The 21,191-nt window shown below is 41.4% G+C and overlaps 1 protein-coding gene across 3 annotated transcripts; it reads left to right on the forward strand.

Moving 5' to 3' along the window:
• Positions 1 to 68: 68 nt before the first annotated feature.
• On the forward strand, positions 69 to 19,514 carry ENPP4 (ectonucleotide pyrophosphatase/phosphodiesterase 4). 3 transcript variants are annotated; one of them, XM_032463188.1, is made up of 4 exons: positions 69 to 280; positions 12,430 to 13,288; positions 13,909 to 14,082; positions 16,058 to 19,514. In XM_032463188.1, exons 2-4 carry the CDS (start codon positions 12,463 to 12,465, stop codon positions 16,420 to 16,422), a joined length of 1,365 nt encoding a protein of 454 aa, XP_032319079.1. In that variant the 5' UTR covers positions 69 to 280; positions 12,430 to 12,462; the 3' UTR covers positions 16,423 to 19,514. The 3 variants fall into 3 exon arrangements, with proteins under 3 accessions (XP_032319079.1, XP_032319080.1, XP_006190780.1); XM_032463189.1 differs by having other exon boundaries at positions 16,061 to 19,514; XM_006190718.3 differs by lacking the exon at positions 69 to 280 and adding an exon at positions 1,547 to 1,651.
• Positions 19,515 to 21,191: the final 1,677 nt, after the last annotated feature.

Raw genomic sequence — 21,191 nt, forward strand, 5'->3', positions numbered from 1 at the left:
TGCGGCGTCCAATCCGGGGACGGGTCTTAGAAACCGCTAGGCGCCCGCGGGCTGGAAGCTTGTTCCGCAGTCGCGCGCCGGTCCGCCCCGCACCCTCGGAGGGCAGCGGGCCGCGCAGGTCTCGGGGAGGAAGGGCTGTTAACCGCGGGCGACGCCGGCTGCTGCGCAGGCGCCTCAGGAGGAGCTCGGCCCTGCCCGGCCCCGGCCCTTTCAGGGCTCCGGCGCCCCCGGTGCCCACGAGTGCCGGGTTCCGCGCGCAGCAGAGGAGCGGAGGCAGCGGGTGAGTGTGAGCCTGGCGCGACCGGCGTTCTCCCCGGCCGGTGGGGGGCTTTGAAAATGGAGGTGGTGAGGTCCCTTCCCCGCAGCGCACCCGCACATCCCCGGGGGGCCGTCCGCGGGGAACCCGGAGCGGCCAGGAGGTACCTGGCCAGGGGGCGGCGGGGGGCGGAGAGGGAAGAGGAAAGGAAACTGGGCGGCGGGGTGTGGACTGGCGGGCGCTGGTGTGCAGCTGGGGCCAGCGGGGTTGGCGGCGCCGCGGAGAGGCCGCGGGGGCAGGTGGGGAACGCGGGGTGGGCGCGACGGGCGCTTGGCTGGACAGGAGCGCCGTCGCAGGCAGCGCTACACCTGCGTCTGCCGGAATGTTCGACTAGAGTTGATGGTGATTACAGAACCAAGTTGAAAAACGGCTTTCCTAGACAGCCTACCAAGAAAGATAGCACTCGCGTGCTTTTTATCGGCCGGACACTGGGTTAAGCACTTTACAAACAACGCTTTCTTTTTCTGGGCACTGCGTCCCTGTGAGGTCATAGCGCCCCATTACACAGATGAGGAGAGCCCTGCTCAGAGTTCAGCACAGTTAGTGACCGCAGGCCGACTCAGGTTTACACCGGCCCTGGCTCCGCAGCGGTGTTTTTGCTTAACCTCCAGCCCACCTGGCGGCCCCAAGCCGGAAACCCTGCCAGTACTATAGGAAGTCAACTGCTGCTTTTAATATTCCAGCTTTTTCTTTTTTTCCCAGAAGTTGTTCCCAGCTATTTTAAGGAAATTAATTGAAAAGTAAGGAGGAGATATTTTATAAGTAAAATATATAAAATATAAATATCTCAATTCTTGCTTTTAACTTAGCTACAAAATATAATTTGGGAGAGATTCTGATGAAGACACGGGTTATTTTATGATGTAGAAAGTAAGGTAAGTGCAGCTGTTTTGAGGATACTTGGTTGACTGAAATAAAATCACACAACGTGAGAGTTGTGAGGTACGTTTTATTTGGGGCAAAATGAGGGCTATAGCCAGGGAGACAGCATTTTAGATAGCTCTGAGCAATTGCTCTGCAGAGGCAAGGGGAATCTCTGTTCTGTACGATTTTAGTGAAGCTGGGTTACAAGTGGTCAAGCACACACTTAGGCAGAAGCTTGCTGCTAGTCACGAGGAGCAGAAATCATGATTAATTTTAGTGCTTTTGTATTGAAGAGATGCAAGAATTTGGGCTTATAAAATCTTCTCTTGAAAATATCTATCTGAAGGCCTGTTCTGCCAGTTTCCCCAGAGCACAGGGTGCCTGCCTCATTCCTGATCTCCACCTGGAACTCCTTTCAGGGAGGATTGGAGGTCAGTGGCCGCAGTGGCTCATGATACAGTCCAACCAGAGGTAGGTGGCAAGTGCCAGTGTGATTCAGTCCTTGCAGAGGCAGATGGCAAGTGCCAATTTTCAGTTGGCACTTGCTAGATATTTTTGCGTACTCTGGAAAATTGGGGAATAATTTAGAATCCTAGAATTTTTTAAGAACAAAGTCTTTTAGAAAGTAGTTATAGTTTTCTTTAGACTATCAAGTAAACAGCTAATAATAGTCTAGAGAAAACCACCAAAATTATCTATGTGCATATTTTATTTTATAGTGGTGTAAGAGTTTCATTATAAGTAGTATTTGCGAAGTGTTTAAAACTGGGCTTTTGTATTACGGGAGCAGATGGCGTGCTAATAGTGGCAAATGTCTTTCACCATATCCTGTAACTGTCGTACCCCCAGCTTCACTCGGGCTAGAATTGGCTGAGGTGCACTGGATTCTAGTAAGAAAGTTATCCCAGAGAGGTAGTGTGTTTTGTCCCCTGAACTGAAGAAAATTGCATACATCTGTTGCTGTTGGATGTTTGGATGTAGTTAAGATGACTCTGCTATTTTTTCCTTTCCATTTGACTTTTTTTTTTGGTGTGAAAACTTACAGAATTTCTCCCAATGCTTTGTAACATAGCAATTAGTTATTTTTATTCCTTGAACTTGAGAACTTCTCACTGGTGTTTTGTTTATTGCTTAATACGTCCTGTTGGAGTGAAACAGAATGCAGCAGACATAGATACAGGCACTTGCTAATGAAAGATGTTCTGGCCAGAAAAGTTCTGTTAATAGTTTGGAGATTAATACTAGACTTTTTAACTTGCTTTTACTAGACTTGTTAACTTGTTTAGGACATGAAATTAGTGAGAGCTCAGACTGTAAAGCTACTGATTGCTTTCTGAGTTTGCCAGTCACTGGACTTCAGCTTCATCATATGTAAAAAGAAGACTAAATTGTTTCTAATTACTTTATTGTTTCACAGTAATATTCTGCCTGTCATAGTACAGACGTTTTTCCCAACACAACAGCTTTGTAACTGTTACCAAGTCCAAATTCATTCGGCTTGCCTCACGACAGGCCAATAAATCAGGAGAGGGGGTGTTGGGACAAGGATGATGACTTTATTCGGAAAGCCGGCAGACAGAGAAGATGACAGACTAATGTCCTGGGGAACCATCTTCCCCAAGTCAGAATTCAGGCTCCTTTTATTCTAAAAAGGGGAGAGGGGTATGCTTGGTTGTTGCAAACTTCTTGGTGCAGGAATTCTTTATTCTCGGACTCCTTTGTTCTTGTAGCTGTGCATGTGGGTCAGATCATGGTGTCCCTGAAACCCTCCAACAAAACAAACGTTATTTTCTACTCTGCAACTTGTTATCTTTCTATGAATGGAAAGGTGTTCAATATCCTTACAGGTTAGAGCCTTGAGACTAGGCTCTCCTGTATATTTTAGGCTCTAGGCAACATCCTTTTACAAAAGGTGCAGAACCAGCAAGACTAAGCCTAGGAAACAGAGCACAGGGTTTAAGCAAAGGAACAGATCTAACTCAGAGCAGATTTGTTCTTTCCTATTACACAACTAGGATGGATAAAAGGAAACTCTGCATTCTCATTTCTCAGACAACAGAAACTGAAACTGGAAGAAGTTGGACATGCCCACAGTCACCCATCTGCTAAAAATGAGCTCAAGTTCTAGGATCCTTCTGATTTCAGAGCCTGTAATCTTTGCACTGTGTCCATGCTTGTAAGCCTGGGCGCAAGGACCCAGCAGTGTGCTGAGGGATTAATGAACCTGGGGAGAAACAGGACATGTATCTAGGGCATCCTCTTCACTAAAGGTTTGGGGAAGAAAGATTTTGATTTGTATGTATTTTGTGAGAGAGGGACAGACACAGGTTTTCTTGTTTTGCACGTGGGAAGTAGACTAATACATTTTCACGTTAAAACATCCAAGTCTATTATAGAGTACAGATTTCATGTATAGAAACAACAAGATGTTGCCTGTTTTGTGGCAGGGCATTTCAGATGCTTTTAAGGTTGCAATTTCACTTCTCTCTACTCTGTGTTTTTTTTTTTTTATAGAATAGTTTTATTGAGATATAATTCACATACAATCCAGTCCACGCTTCTAAAGTGTGAATTTTACCAAGTCGTTGTGTTTTTTTTTTATAGAATAGTTTTATTGAGATAAAATTCACATACAATCCAGTCCACTCTTCTAAAGTGTGAATTTTACCGAGTCATGCAACCATGACCATGCAACCGTGACTTTGTAATACATTTCAGACAGATTGTGACAGTGATAATGTGTGGCGAAAGGGAATTAAGGTTGGCAATGATTCTGTAACTGTTTCATGGTAATTTGCGTGTTGGTTGGGTCCACATGCAAATTACTGTGGAGTGACTTGAATGCCAGGCGAAAGTGTTTGGACTTTTTGTGTCGACAGGGAAACTGAATACTTTTATTAGGGAAGTGTCGGGAACAGAGCAATTCCCAGGCAAATTAAGTTGGGAGCAGATGTTGGATGAGGAAGGAGAAGGTGATCCAGGTGGGAAGGTCAGTCAAAAGACAGAGGGCTCCGGACAGGAGCTGTTGAGGACTTTAAGAAGCAGGGAAGCAGTGGAGACAGACAAGAATTTGTAGCTGTTAAAAAGGCTTGTTAAACATGCAGGTTCCTGGCCTCTACTCTAGACCAGCTGGACTGACTGAACCATAATTTCCTGGGTGTAGAGACTGGACAGCTGCAGTTTAACAAGCTTCCCTCCGTGATCCTTCTGTCTCCTCTGCTGCTGTGGATGAGATGAAGGTGGAATTGACTAGCCTGGCAGCTGATGGTTGTCAGGACATCCCTGCCGGAGAGAACGGTGAAGCTGTTTCAAAGGATCAGGGAACTAAGGAAAGAGATGATTCAGAGGTGCAGGGGATGCATTCAGTTTGACACCTACCAGACTGGACTTGCCAGCAGAATAGTTTGTGCAGTGGGATTGGTTAGGAATGTAGACTGGGTTACTCAGGGTAGGAGCCAAGGCAATAAATAATGTTTCATTTTATTTTTTAAAAATAGATTTCTAAGTATCTTTATGATACTCTGCCACGTATTTGCTGTTTTAGTCTACTCTGTTATTGGAAACAAATATTTAGTTACGGGAAAGCAGCCAGACACAGAGAGGAACCAGGGAATCCACTCAGTCCCAGCTTTCATGGAGACCTGCGTGCCCTGCACACCTGTTTTCAGGTGGCTGGACCCAGGGCAGGAGCCTGCATCGTTTTGTCATCTGACCCAACCCGGTCACGACTGTCTGAGGGAGGGGATGAGTTGTGTGTAAACACTAGGTCAGGGGCACCAAGTACTGAATGAGAAACAAGTACTGCTCTTCTGGAGAGCTGAAACTGCTGAGCTGTGACCAGAAGCTGTGTCTGTGCAAAGTATGTCTCTTGGACTAAGAATTCTTACTCTGTTCTTCAAGGAGGCAGTTTGATTCTGTTACTCTATACTGTTTGGGTTTCTTGGATGGCACCAGCAGATGTTCCTTGTACCACACTCAGAAGGCAGCCCGTCTCAGATTAAAGTGGTAGAGATGTTCCAGACCCCAAGATCCTCCCAAAAAATATCCTGTGCCTTTAGTCTTGAATTTTAAGTCCCTGGTTTCCAGTGGGTCCCAGCTTCCATCAGTAAGTGTTGGAATGACTGCACACACGCAGATCATCTAGGTGGTATGTCTGAAAGAAACAAAGTCTCTTCCTGCAAGTAATTGCAGTGGATGACTCGTGATCGTACCCGTCATAACTGTCTCCCCATCTTAACGTTGGTGCTGGTTAGCTCCCCGCTGCTCTGCCCAGGACCTCTGGAGACATACACTCGGCCATAGCCTGGGTTTGCTTACTCTGAATAATGAATTCACTCACCTCTCTCTGGCCAGAACCCCGCATCCTTATGACTTTTGCTGAAAGTTACTTTTTAAACAGACTTTTTTTTTTTTTAAAAAACTTCATCAGAACCTCTAGTCCAAAAACCTCCCTACTTCTCACATCTCTATCAGTTTCATCTTAGCTGCTGCATATCAAATGTCAGCCCCTCTTTAGTTGGCATCTTCAGCTTCCTTCATCACACTTTCTGCAGAATCTCAAGCTCAGGGAGGATCAGCTGCCTGTTTCGTTCATGCCTGTGCCAGGGCCACTGGCTTGCTAGAGAAAGCCAGTCATCAGGGTCACTCCCAAAATTCACGGCACCTGGTGTCAACACTGACCACCAGTCCTGCTATTTCCTTGTACTCTCCTGTTCCCCACGTTGGTCCTCCCAGTCACTCTTTCTTAAACCTCCGAACCTGTGACCAGCCATCATCTTGCAGTAACTGATCCTACCTCTTACAGCACAGAGGAGGCAGCTCCCTTCACCTCCAGCCCACTGACCTGTTAGCTGACTCCCTTGCTCCTCCCCTCCTGTTACGGAGGAGGTTTCCTGCCCACGTAGAGGGACGCACTCGACCTAAACCACCTATCTCCTATTTCCTTAGGGACCAAAGAAGACAGAGATTTATTAGGGGCAAGCTGCTTTTGTAATTATAGGTCATTAAAAAAGAATGAAAAATCATGGGGAGCTCTGAGCCTGGGGAATTACATACAAGAGTTACAGTTGTCCCTCAGTATCCACAGGAGATTGGTGCCAGGAGCCCCTGCAAATACCGAAATCCGCCGATGCTCTAGTCTCTTCAATAGAATGGTGTAGGACAGTGAATACAGTTGGTGCCTCTGGGTTTTCCATCCACGGTTGGTTGAATCCATGGATGTGAAACCCGTGGATACGGGGAACCAACTATATGTCTTTGACAAGAAGAAGGAAGTTTAAAAGTAATGTGGTGATGAAGTTCATTTCAACAGCTGTTGGATTTCTTCAGAAGTTACCGTGGCATCCAGGTCCCTCTAGGTTTTGCCTTTTGGTCAGCCTCGTGTGAATATTAGGCAGGTACAGATAGAAGTGGGACCTTTTTCTCAAATAACATTTATTTCTTACTCCCCTTTTTTTAATGCCAATTATTTTTCAGGTGGAACTGGTGATGAGCCAGTATGGTTGAATTTCCATCTCCTGTTTCTGTGGGTTAAAAGGAACTATAGTGTACCGACCATTAAACTAGAAAAATATTCTCCTTCTCTGGAGTCCCTGGAAGCCTAGCGTTATTTCTATTTTGTGCAAAAGAATTGTTTTTGTTTCTTCATTTGTTCTTTTTTATTAAATTGAAGTGTAGTCAGTTACAATTTGTCACTTTCTGGTGTACAGCATTATGTCCCAGTCATGCATATACATATATTTGTTTTCATATTCTTTTTCATAAAAGATTATTACAAGATACTGAATATAGTTCCCTGTGCTATACAGAAGAAATTTGGGGTTTTTAAAATTTATTTTTATATATAGTGGCTGACATTTACAAATCTCAAATTCCAGATTTAGCCCTTCCTACTGCCTTTCCCCTGGTAACCAGAAAATTGTTTACTATGTCTGTGAGTCTGTTTGTTTTGTAGATGAGTTCATTAGTGTCGAATTTTTTCTTTTTTTTAGATTCCACATATGAGTGATACCATATGGTATTTTTCTTTCTCTTTCTGGCTTACTTCACTTAGAATGGCATTCTCCAGGTCCATCCATGTTGCTGCAAATGGCATTATTTTATTCTTTTTTATGGCTGAGAAGTATTTCATTGTATAAACATACCACAACTTCTTTATCTATTCATCTGTCGATGGATATTTAGTTTGTTTCCATGTCTTGGCTATTGTATATAGTGCTGCTGTGAACATTGGGGTGCATGTATCTTTTTGAATTAGAGTTCCCTCCGGATATATGCCCAGGAGTGGGATTGCTGGATCATATGGTAAGTTTGTTTTTTGTCTTTTGAGGAATCTCCATACTGTTTTCCATAATGGCTGCACCAAACTACATTCCCACCAGCAGTAGGAAGGGTTCCCTTTTTTCCACATCCTCTCCAGCATTTATCATTCGTGGACTTTTGAATGATGGCCATTCTGACTGGTGTGAGGTGATACCTCATTGTAGTTTTGAGTTGCATTTCTCTGATAATTAGCAATGCTGAGCATTTTTTCATGTGTCTGTTGGCCATTTGTATGTCTTCATTGGAAAATTGCTTATTTGGGTCTTCTGCCCATTTTTGGATTGGGTTGGTTGGGTTTTTTTGTTATTAAGTTGTATGAGCTGTTTATATATTCTGGAAATTAAATCATTCTCAGTCGCATCATTTGTAGATATTTTCTCCCATTTAATAGGTTGTCATTTTGTTTTAATTAGTTTCCTTTGCTGTGCAAAAGCTTATAAGTTTGATTAGGTCCCATTTGTTTATTTTTGCTTTTATTTCTCTTGCCTGGGTAGAGTGCCCTAGAGAATGTTGCTAAGATTTTTGTCAGAGAATGTTTTGCCTGTATTTTCTTCTAGGAGGTTTATCATATCTTGTCTTATATTTAAGCCTTTAAGCCATTTTGAGTTTATTTTTGTGTATGGTGTGAGGGAGTGTTCTAACTTCATTGATTTACATGCTGCTGTCCAGTTTTCCCAATACCACTTGCTGAAGAGACTGTCTTTTCTGCATTGTGTATTCTTGCCTCCTTTGTCAAAGATTAATTAACCATAGGTCTGTGGGTTTATTTCTGGGCTGTCTATTCTGTTCCATTGATCCATGTCTGTTTTTATGCTGTTTTGATTACTGTAGTTCTATAGTATTGTCTGACTTTTGGGAGGGTTACTCCTCCAGCTTCATTTTTCTCTTCTGTATTGCTTCGACGGTTCTGGGTCTTTTGTGATTCCATATAAGTTATAGGATTATTTGTTCTAGTTCTGTGAAAAATGTCCTGGGTAATTTGATAGAGATCACATTAAATCTGTAGATTGCCTTGGGCAGTGTGGTCATCTTAACAATATTGATTCTCCCAGTCCAAGAGCATGGAGTCTTTCCTTTTCTTTAGGTCATCTTTAATTTCCTTAATCAGTGTTTTGTAGTTGTCTGTGTATAAGTCTTTCACCTCCTTGGTCAGATTTATTCTTAGATATTTTATTGTTTTGGATGCAGTTTTAAAAGGGATTGTTTCTTTACTTTCTTTTCCTGCTATTTTCATTGTTAGTGTAAAGAAATGCAACTGATTGCTGTATGTTCATCTTGCATCCTGCGACCTTGCCAAATTCTTTTATTAGCTCTGGTAGTTTTTGTGTGGAGCTTTTAGGGTTTTCTGTATATAGTATCATGTCATCTGCATATAGTGATGATTTTACCTCTTCTCTTCCAATTTGGATCCCTTTTCTTTTTCTTGCCTGATTGCTGTGGCTAGGACTTCCAAGACTATGTTGAATAGAAATGGTGAGAGTGGGCATCCTTGTCTTGTTCCAGATTTTAGTGGGAAGACTTTCAGTTTTTCACCATTGGGTATTATCCTGGCTGTAGGTTTGTCATAAATAGCTTTTATTATCTTGAAATATGTTCCCTCTATACCCACTTTGTTGGTTTACCATAAATGGGTGTTGTTTTATCAAATGCTTTTTCTGCATCTATTGAGGTGATCATGTGTTTTTTGCCCTTTCCTTTGTTGATGTGGTGTATCACATTGATTGATTTGTTTATGTTAAACCATCCTTGTGTCCCTCGGTTGAATCCAACTTGATAATGTTGTTTGATCCTTTTTATGTGCTGTTGGATTCTGTTTACTAATGTTTTGTATTTTTGTGTCTATGTTCATCAGTGATGTTGGCCTGTAATTTTCTTTTTTAGTAGTGTCCTTGTCTGGTTTTGGTATCAGGGTAATGATGGCTTCATAGCATGAGTTTGGGAGTACTCCCTTCTTTTCAATCTTTTGGAAGAGTTTGAGAAGGACTGGGGTGAGTTCTCTGTATGTTTGGTAGACTTCCCCAGAGAAGCCGTCTGGTCTTGGACTTTTATCTATAGGGGAGATTTTTTTAATTGCTGATTCTATTTCATTTCTAGTAATCAGTCTGTTAAAGTGGTCAATTTCTTCTTGATTTAATCTCGGTGGACTGTGTGTTTCCAGATACTTGTCCATTTTTTCTATGTTGTCCAGTTTGTTTCCATATAGTTGTTTATAGTATTTTTTTTTTTTTTTTTACATTTCTGTGATACTGGTTGTAATTTCTCCATTTTCCTTTCTTATTTTGTTTTGTGTGTGTGTGTGTTCTCTTTTCTTCTTGGTGAGCCTGGCCAGAGATTTGTCAATTTTGTTTACTCTTTCAAAAAACTAGCTCTTGGTTTGATGGATTTTTTCCTCTATTTTTTAAATCTCCATTTTATTTACTTCCACCCTGATATTTATAATTTCCTTTCTTCTGCTGACTTTAGGTTTTGTTTGCTCTTCTTTTTCTAATTCCTTTAGGTGATAGGTTAGGATGTTTACTTGAGATTGTTCTTGTTTTTGAGGAAGGCCTGTATCATTATGAACTTCCCTCTTAGGACTGCTTTTGCTGCATCCCATGGATTTTGTGTGGTTGTGTTTTGTCATTTGTCTTAAAGTATTTTTAATTTCTTCTTTGATTTCATTGTTGACCCATTGTTTTTCAGTAGCATGTTGTTTAATCTCAATGCTCTTTTTTTCTCCTTTGTTTTTCTGTGGTTGATTTCTAGTTTCATAACATTGTGGTCAGAAAAGATGCTTGAAATAATTTCTATCCTCTTAAATTTGTTGAGGCTTCTTTTGTGTCCGAGTAAATTTTCTAGCCTAGAGAATGTTCCATCACACTTGAAAAGAATGTACATTCTGGTTTTTTGGAGATGTAATGTCCTACAAGGATCAACTGAGTCCAACTGTTCTGTCGTGTCATTTAGTATCTCCCATTGCCTTATTGATTTTCTGTTTAAAAGATCTGTCCAGTGATATTAATGGGGTGTTAAAATCTCCTACTATGATTGTGTTCCCATCAATTTCTCCCTTTATGTCTGTTAGTATTTATGTCTTTATGTATTTAGGTGCTCCTATATTGGGTGCATGTATGTTAAGAAGTGTAGTATCTTCATCTTGTATTGCTCCTTATATAGTAATTATATAGTATCACCATTACATAGTAATCAATATATACGTATTTTTCTATGGCCTTTGTTTTAAAGTCTGTTTTGTCTGATACCTATTTCTACTTCCACTTTCTTGTTGTTTCCATTTGCATAAAATCTTTTCCATCATCTCACTTTCAATCTACGTATGTTTTTCACCCTAAAGTAGGTCTTTGGTAGACAACATATTTTAGGCTCTTGTTTTTATTATTCAGTCTGCCACTCTGTCTTTTGATTGGAGCATTTTTTTCCATTGACACTTATGGTAATTATTGATTGATGTGTGTTTATTGCCATTTTGAACTTAATTTTCCAGTTGACTTGGTATTTCCTCTTTGTTCCTTTTTCTTCTTGTGGTTTGATTATTTTCTTTTGTATTATCTTGATTTCTTTTTGGTTTTTGTGATTCTATTGTGTGCTTTTGACTTGTGGTTACCCTCAGAGCTATCAGTGCAGATCCACCGACATCTGGGTCCGTTGTAAAGATCACGCAGTCATACACCTGGATCCATGGCATGCCACCTAGTCAGCGCTGTCCCCAGTGCCTCGTCCACGTACTGTAGGCAGGTCTGCTGACAACGTTGTCCTGCACGCACCCCCGCTGTGTGCCAGAACTCCACTCCTTGTTTGTCTTAGAGGCACGGGTCCACAAAGGCACCTGGGGAGCAAATCAGCCCCCTTTGCCTGGGACTGTAAACAAATCTCAATCCCACCTATGAAGTTGCAGAGCCCCTGGGTGTGGATTCAGGTTTCAGCCCCACCTCCACCTGGGAGCCCTGCACCAGCGAATATGGTGGCTATGGCTGTGCCCCACCTCTTCCCCCCTGATTACACACCTGCAATGGTGCCACAGGCCAGCAGAGGCAGTGGCTCTGGCCCATCTGGGTTAATGGGGACCCAGGCTATTCCTTTATGTATACACTCCCAGCCACGGCCCACAGCACACTCCAGCCCCATGAGGCTGCCTCTGCGCAGTCAGCCTCAGCCCTCCGCCTGGCTTGGGCAGCCAGCCCCAGCCCACCCCCACCAGCTCGCATCTAGGGCTGGGGATCATAGGGACCTTTTGTGCTGGTTTCTCTCAGTTCTGTTGGCGAGGCAGCTGCTGTGCACTCCTCCAAGCCTCGGAGGATCCCCCCTGCCCCATCCCACTGCCCTCTCCATTGGAGGGGGGGCGTCCCAGCATAAGAGCGCTATTCCTCCTTTGCTGCTCCCTCCCTACAGGACAGGTCCCACACGAATTGCCTTTTTCTTCTCTTTTTTTCCTCCTACTAGATTTTGTGAGGAATTTTGTCATTTGAAGTAGGCAACATTCTGTCAAAGATCAGCAGATGTTCTGAGTGAATGGGTGGGTCTGTGGATGTCTTGGTGTATTCTTGGGAGAGGGTGAGCTAAATTATTCTGAAGGCTTAAATAAGAACATAGGATAAGAATCTAGAACAACTTTTTGCTGCTGCAGACAAGCAAGGTAGCCAAATAGGACTATTTGTGTCTCCACAAATATAAGAATCGCCCACATCCCTTTCAGAGCATGAAAAATGGGGCAGGACACATGATTGGACAAGGAGAGGCAATTTTTATTTTTTCCAACTTTAGCTTTATTCAGTTATCTTTCAGTGACACTGTTTACTTTCTCAGCTGATATAGGTAAAGCTGGTATAAAAAGGTTTACAAATGTTGGTTTTCATCTCCTCGTGGCTAAACTTCAGAAACCTAACCCAAATCAAATAACATTACTTGTGAATGGTGTGTTTATATTTTAGGAACCCTGATTGCCCTCCTTCAACGCGTCCATTATGCACTTATTTCTGATACTTCTGTTTTCTGGACTCATAACTGGTGGCAGAGGGAACTCTTCCTATACGTTGCCACCCAAGCTACTACTTGTATCCTTTGATGGCTTCAGAGCTGACTATCTCCGGAACTTTGAATTTCCTCATCTCCAGAATTTTATCAAAGAAGGCATCTTAGTAGAGCAGGTTAAAAATGTTTTTATCACAAAAACATTTCCAAACCACTACAGTATCGTGACAGGCCTGTATGAAGAAAGCCATGGCATTGTGGCTAACTCCATGTATGATGTCGTCACCAAGAAACACTTCTCTGACTTCAATGACAAGGATCCTTTCTGGTGGAATGAGGCAGTGCCTATTTGGGTGACCAACCAGCTTCAGGAAAACAGGTCCAGCGCTGCTGCTATGTGGCCTGGGACCGACGTCCCCATTCGCAATGCCACGCCTTCCTATTTCATGAACTACAGCTCCTCGGTGTCATTTGGGGAGAGGCTCAGTAACATCACCACGTGGCTGAGCAGTTCCAACCCACCAGTCACCTTTGCGACACTCTATTGGGAAGAGCCAGATGCAAGCGGCCACAGGTACGGCCCTGAAGATAAAGACAACATGCGCAGAGTGTTGAAGGAGATAGATGACCATATTGGTGAGCTAGTCCACAAGCTCAAGGCGTTAGGGCTGTGGGAAAATCTTAACGTGATCATCACAAGTGATCATGGGATGACGCAGTGTTCTTCGGGGAGGCTGATAAACTTGGATGCGTGCATCAACCGTTCAGACTACGCTCTTATAGACTTGACCCCAGTTGCTGCAATACTTCCCAAAATCAGTAAGTAAACTTTCAGCAAGGAATATTTGAATGGGGCAGTTGATTAAGGGAGGGTTTTGTAAAAGAATGAAGCTTGGGCTTTTTGTAGTTCACGACCACCTACTCTTAGAGTGAGATTATATTTTGCCCCTAATGCATAAGTTTTTAAGCAATCAGTTAGCTTAAAGTTTAGGTTCAAGATGATTATTTCTTTGCTTTCTGATGTATTTCTTAATTATTCACACTAATGAAAAAAGTAAATTTTGATCCTTAAAAAACATCTTGGACTTTTGTGTGAGATCTACCTTTCATTTACTGATCTTAGAATTAGTAATGAGTAATAATATGTAAGGAGTTTATATTTACTTAGGAAGCCAGGTGTGAAATTTGTCCTCTTTGTGTAAAAGTCCACCAGGGATAATCACAACATGAGAGAGACAGAGAAGTGAACACTTGAAAAGGTGTGTGTCTGTCTGTCTCCAACACTGTTACATAATTATTATTGCTCTGTTTTTTAAATGATTAAAAGTGATGTAATGGATAACATTGTTCAGGACTTACTTCCAGTTATTCTAGTTAGAAATATTTTTTCCTTATCAGTCAACCATGACTTTTTTTCCTGCTACTTCCTTTCCTTCCAGACATAACAGAGGCTTATAACAAACTGAAAATCTGTAACTCGCACATGAATGTTTATCTCAAAGAAGACATTCCTGCCAGATTTCATTACCAACATAATGATCGAATTCAGCCCATTATTCTGGTTGCTGATGAAGGCTGGACAATTGTGCTAAATAAATCATCACCACCAAAATGTAAGTATTGATTTAGGATCTTCCTTTTGGATCCCAGGGATAAATCACATGTTGTGACATTGTCCCGTTAACAGGGTACTTTGATTTAGAGATGTTGACACAGTATAATTAGTTTAATTTTCAACTAGATTATTATCAGGTTTTCATTTGGAAGCAATTTATAGAAACTGCTGTTTCACCCTCAGATTAGAAGATTGGGTGATCTTAAGGGTCAAGGAGTCATTTTACTTTATTTCCCAAACTGCACTACTGTCAGTAACCTTCAAGTAACCTTCTCTTGACCTGTAAAAATAAAGGAATAGTAAAGGAACAGAGAAGACTAAAAAGTAAAGAAAGTAAAAGGGGAGAGATTAGCTAGTTCAAATTCCTTTTTATTTTTGTTTAAAAATACATATTTGTCTAGGTAATCCTAGGTCTTTTCCCAATGATGAAATCCTTTACCTGAGTGCTACAGCCATTTAGAACACCGGGCAAGAACCAGAAAGTGTGCAAGCAAAAATCTACCAAGTAGATTAAATAGATGGACCCAAATCTCTCCTAAAACTGAGGAAACGTATGGGGGAGAATTCCAGATCTTCCCTGAACTGAAGCTTACTTACCCATATGTAAATACATCTTGAATACATTTTTTTAAAATCTGATTTTTGTAGACTACAGCAGGAGTTAGAAAATTTTTCTGTGGAAGGGCAGATGGTAAATATCTTAGGCTTTGTGGGCCAGCTGGTCTCTGTCTCAGCTCCTCAGTTCTGCCTGTGTGGTGGGGAAGCAGCCATGGCCAGTATGTGAACAGACTGACACGGGGTGTTCTGCTGACACTTCCTTTACAGGGACAGGCGGGGGGCTGCACGTGGCCGGGGGCTGCCGTCTGCAGGTCCCTGATCCAGAGCAGCTCAGACACACCAGGCGAGGATAAGACTGAAGGCCTTTGGACTTTATGTATTACTTATGTTTATGTACTCATTATTGAAGACTTAGAAAATAAAGAAAACATTTAGAAAAGGGAACAAAAACTGTCCGTAATCCCTCCATACAGAAGTGTAGACAAGTGTTCATTGCGGGAGTTTTCCCCTTCTAATCTTTTTCTCTGTTACATACACATGCATGTTTTTATTGTGGTCATATTATTTATATTATTCATATTATAATCATTCATTTACAGTATTGAAATCATAGTATCTATAGCGTTACATTCTGCTTTGCATTGTATTGGTCACGTGCGTTATTTTTGTTATGAAATGTTTTACACATGCTGTTAAAGAATGAGGTAACAGACACGTTACACTCATCACTCAGCCACCTGCACTTCATAAGGGAGAGGGAGCTTATTAAATGTAATTGGCGTATATTAAAAGGCACTATTGAGACTGGTATTGGAGTGATACCGGAGACCATCAGATTTTTCTGAGTTAGACTTTCACTGGACTGACAAGTTGGAAGTCAGCTTAGCTTAGCCTTCACCTGCAATGCAAGAAGATCCTTTGGTAACATTGTCAGTCACCTGGCCCTGCAGACGTTGAGGTGTTGGTTAGCTGTCATGAAGCCAGGGGTAGGTAATACAGTCCTGTTTCTTGTCCCAGAGCAGCTGACAGGGGAGGCTGCAGATCCCCCGCCTCCCCACGCACTGGTCTCACTGACTCCTCTTCCTACCCACTCTGTCTCCGGTGCTGTTTGCAGTGTGCTTTTGCAAACAGTGCTGGACCCGGACAGGTGATATAAATGGGGCTCAGACTGAGAGATGAGTACATCAGGTTGAGACATAGTTTTAAAGCCTGAGGCCATGAGTGATTGGGACAAAGGGGGTGTGTGTGAAATACGGGATGTGGCCGAGTCGAAGGAAACAGGAAATTTTACCCAATTCATCAGAATTCTAATGGGTGAGAATGCACTGGTAAGAACCTAGTGTCTTGACAATAAAAGTGAGTTATTTTGTGATAGAAACGATCTTGTTTATTAACGTCCTGTTGTTCTTTTTCAGTAGGTGACCATGGTTATGATAATTCTTTGCCGAGTATGAATCCGTTCCTAGCTGCCCATGGGCCTGCATTTCACAAAGGCTACAAACATAGCACCATTAACATTGTGGACATTTACCCAATGATGTGCCACATCCTGGGATTAAAGCCACGTCTCAATAATGGAACCTTCAGTCATACCAAGTGCTTGCTGGTCGACCAGTGGTGCATCAATCTCCCAGAAGCCATCGGAATTGTTATTGGTGCGCTCTTGGTCTTAACCACTCTCACCTGCCTCATCATAGTCATGCAGAACAGACTCTCGGGGCCCCGGCCATTCTCCCGACTTCAGCTGCAAGATGACGACGACGATCCTTTAATTGGGTAACGAGTGTGCGGGGGTTTGTATAAAGCGGCTTTGATTAGGACATACCCCAGGAGTGGTGTTCTCACTATGAAAAAGTCTACTTTGAAAGACAGAGCGCTTGGACCAAGCATGCCAAAATGATTGTGTTCTGTTTTTCCTTGTGTTTTGCTTTGCAGCATTAGCTAGTACAGAAGACCCTGACCATAGGAAAAAACTGCTAGAAAATCATTCGTTAACACCGTTTGTCCAACCGGAAACTTTTTTTTAAGAAAAATACTGCCTTTGCCTTTTTTTTTTCTCTTTGCAATGAAGATTTGACACATCTTCAGGTGAAACTATACCAAAATTTCATGGGTCTGCTTTTCGAATAAGTTTTTATATTTGTAAATTAAACAACAAAAATCTTAATAAAATTTGTGGATTTTGTGTATCAGGGAGGAAAAGGTTCCTATATTTTTATATTTACCTTTAATAAGAGTGTGTATCCCAAGTAAACCGTTGAGGTAGGAAATTCTCTGTGATGGTTAATAAAATGGATCAACCAGGTAGAGCAGATCTAATGAAGAAATGATTTTAAGAAAAGCTGTTACAGAAAAAAAAGACTGATACAAAGCCTGAGTCTTCCCCCCTTGTGTCTTTGTTAAGACCCTTAAGGTAGTGAAGCCTCAAAAGATATCTTTTGAAGGTTATTGCTAATAGGAAATTCAGAAAATAAGGAAAAGTGCTTTTCTCTCTGTGCTTAATGCCTTTGTGTGAGTTATGTAGTTGTGTGTGTGTGTGTGTTTGTGTGTGTGGATGTACAGACCGTGTGACTTACAGGAGGTGGTGAGAGGACACTAGACTAGAGGCAGGCTTCCACATCCCCTTAGAACACAGCTCTCAGGAAAGGTTATGTTTGTATTTGACATTTATTTACTTTCTTATAACTCACAAGTTATTTAAAATCACAATTTTTAAAAGCTCATTAATTTTTGTTACCATTTTTAACTTTCTCATGTTGTTTTTTGCAACCAGAGATGGATCCAAGTCCTGCAGAAAAGTTATGACCTGAATACCAGTCTGGTTTTGATTGGGTCACACTGAGAAAGAGATTTTTATACTTACCTTTGGGAATTTTATGCCTTACTTTTTAAGCAGTAGAGCTGAATTTAAAATGGAACTTAGGGTCTTTGATCTTTTACAGTAATCGTATGTTAAATGACTGAATGATCTCCCAGCGCTCTGTTAACCTTCAGGAGAGTGAGTGCTGCTTCTGCTTTTTCCTCCAATGTTTGGTTCATAGAAATAACCACTCTGCTCCTATTATTTTTTTCTTAACATACTTGTTCAGAGCCCAGGGTTTGTTGTGAATTAACTGTCATCTTACCTTTGCTAAGTGGTACCTTCTAATAATCAGAATTAATATGAAGAACCTGAGTTGGGGCAGACTAGCTTGTATCTATTAGAGGAAAAACTGGGTTTGAGAACTGTTCATCAGGACCTGAGGCAAGGAATTAACATTACTCGTGTGATCTTCAAAGTTTTGACAATGTGAAATAAACAAGGTAACTGTTTTGCAGCTGCAGAAATAACCTGCAATAAATATGCCACCCAGCTAAGTGCTGATGATCTGTGATGGTAAAGAACAGTGGTGCCAGGTACCGGGCAGATCCACCATCCTTGTCACTGCGGACGCCCTGATCCTGGCATTTGGTGCCTGTTGTTCTTTGGTTCTCGAGCAGCATTTGCACACCCTGTGTGAATAGTCTGTGCACACAGTCAGAAGGTAACTGTATTAAGAACAGCATAATAAATAAATAAAACCAACAGGACTAGTTTGCCTTTTGACAAATTTCATTTCAGATGAAATTGCATAAAAGTTATCTTAAAGGTTAATAGTTGATCTGAACAGAATGATAGAAAAATTTCTTTCTACTTCAATTTCCATTAAAAAAAGAGAGGGAGAGAACAGTCACATTTAGAGCCATGAGCATTTTTGGAAATGTCTAAAATAGTAGCAGGCAATTATACTAATAGAGCAGAGCTTGGCGCTTGCAGTAGTGTGAGCTTTAATGGTTCTATTGGCTTGACTGGTGGTTGTGAGTTTCAGAAATCTGTACATAGCATCCAGCCTGTGAGTGGATTTCATACAGGACGGACTAGGAAGGGGATGCCCTGGCAGTGTCTCAGCCCTTTGAACAAAATACATTTACCTATTTGTCTTTTTTCCTTCATTCCATTCTCAAAATATTAACTTGAATTATAAATGTTTTATATATATATATAGATAGAGGTGGACAAGAACAGTATTTATTTAATCAGAGACATATATTATTATATTGAACTTTACATTAATTCATTTGTATCTTTAAAAACTTATCACTCAGAGCCGATGACTCCTCTAGTACACTGAGAAAAATCTTTTAGTAAAGCCAGCCCTTTTCACTAATGTGTTGGTGTGTATTTTGTTAAATATTTGACTGATATGCTGCTGTGTTTTCTGGGTAGTAGGAAGTATTTGGCTCCAGGAAACATTTACTGTTTGTGACAACAATGTGCAAAGGTAATAGGAAAACGTTTCACTAAGTTTTTTGTGAGTTCAGTGAATGAATGTAGAATAAGTACATTTACTGATAACATAGGGACAGTCTGCTGCTGCTGTTAATGTGTAAGTGTTTCTGGTAAACAGCAATAGAATAAGAATCATTTCACTGCTCTGTACTATAGGTTTTGTGTTACTGTTCCATTAAGCTTGGCATGAGCTTAAAGATAAATTCTTGGAAAATTGATGGATTAAAGATGCCTTTGCATTGTTCTTAGGTGTTTCCTTCTCTCACCTGTATCTGGTAAACTTTAAGGATGATTGCATTTAATTCCATTTATTTGGAAGGCTTTACTTCATTGTGAATATATATATAAAGCTACAAAGGAAGGACAAAGTGAGATGGAAAGTGTTTATTTATTATGAATTCTTAAAATAGTGTGTAAATAAATGACATGAGTGTGCTCTAAAGAAATCTGTATTTAGTGCCTTAAGTTAAAGTAAAATATATTTTCACTGTATTGTTTGGAGTTCCTGGTTATGACTTTGCTTATGATTAAAAAATTTTATGTGAATAAAATCTACCAAAACATTTTTACTGTAATTATTAAGTATACAATGCGATGGCACTGATGATTTGTCACCCTCTTGCCAGGCAGACGCGTTGTGATAGATGTTGACAGATTTGTTATACTTCAAGAATCCACTTACTTAAGCCAGGATTAAGTGTGTACCATTTAACCAAATTTTTAAAGCCGTGTATAAATATACAGTCCAACATGAGGACATCATAGGAGAAAGCCAAGATAAATTTTGCAAAGTTTCTAGAACTATAATTTATTAGCTTACAGTAGAAGGGAAGAGGTTTGAAAAAGCTGATTACAAAACACTAGGGGATGAAGCCGGGATTACAGCATTTAAACTTTTTTTGTACATAGCTGTGAGTACTTAATCTTTTCCAATACAGTACAGATGCAAACAAGTTTCCTCCAAGAGCACAGTGATTAATTTCCTATTTTGACCTTCACTGAACACTGCTAGGAACTGTGGGAAAACGAGAAAAAGGTACTTTCTTTACTTTGGAAGAGAGGTCTGTAGTATTTCAAGAGTGGTAAAACTTTATACCGACAAATTACTTCCGTCTACTTGTGGTTTAACTCTTGTGCTGAGACATCCTGGGGTCCAGAACCGGTTCCCAGGCCCTGTGCTTCCTGAAGGCCAGATTCACCTCTTTCCCTCTCCCGCAGACTCCTTGGTGCGTGTGCTTGGGTTTCATTACAGGCCTCCCCTTGACGTGTGTGTGCGCACGCAGGTAGTGGTCAGTGTTGAAAGCACTAGGTCCTGTGACTGATGTCTCATAGCCAGAATTACCTGTCTGAGGCAAAGACTTACCCACTGAGCAAGCCAAGCTGCTGTGCAGGCCTTCTGTCTTTCCACAAATCTTCTGCCTCTTGGACCTCTGAAACCTGATTTCCACTGTCAGTAAACTGAATCTAGTGACCTCCTCCACTGGCTGCTCCGTAATTGATGGTTTACAGACACATGTCTCCAGCTCAGACCTCCTTCCTGTGTACAGATCTGACTTGTTAGTGACCCTAACCAGCGTTCTTTACATAGCTACCATTTTTAACCTTACCTTCATAGACAGGGGTGGTGGAAAGGAGAAACAGAAATTTACCTCAAGGGGGGCGGGTATAGCGCAGTGATAGAGTGCAGTGCTTAGCACGCCTGAGGTCCTGAGTTCAATCCCCAGTATCTCCTTTAAAAATCAATCAAATTACCATTCCCCTCACCAAAAAAAAAACAAAAACCAAAAACCAAACTGCCTCAAAACAATTCTAGACAACTCCACTATACAAAACATTTTATAAAAGGGTTCCTATAGGTCAGGTCCAGCACTGTTGAGATACACATTGAATTGTCCACTGAGGAGAGTGAATGTTTCTTACACACAATTTCTGTGAAGTTTTTTTTTTTTTAAGAGTAAATGGACATGTAGGAGGACTTCTGTTTCCAGTATGATGGTAGAGTATGTAATTCAAACCAGCCCTCTTGCTGAGGACTAGGAAATCTGGACAAAATATACAAGATCTATGCAAAGGCACTGAGGAATTACCAAGTGAAGAATCAAGAGGTCAAGCTTCAGAAGGAAGAAACCTCTCAAAGTGAGGCCCCTCACGGCATCTGTGAACTCTGGAAAAGGCAGCTGAGAAACTGAAAAGCTAACCTACTCAAAAGGTGGTGGTAAAGGAAGGAGAGAATGCAGATA

The sequence above is a fragment of the Camelus ferus genome, chromosome 20 (genome assembly GCF_009834535.1).
Source record: "Camelus ferus isolate YT-003-E chromosome 20, BCGSAC_Cfer_1.0, whole genome shotgun sequence".
Classification (NCBI taxonomy): Eukaryota; Metazoa; Chordata; class Mammalia; order Artiodactyla; family Camelidae; genus Camelus; species Camelus ferus.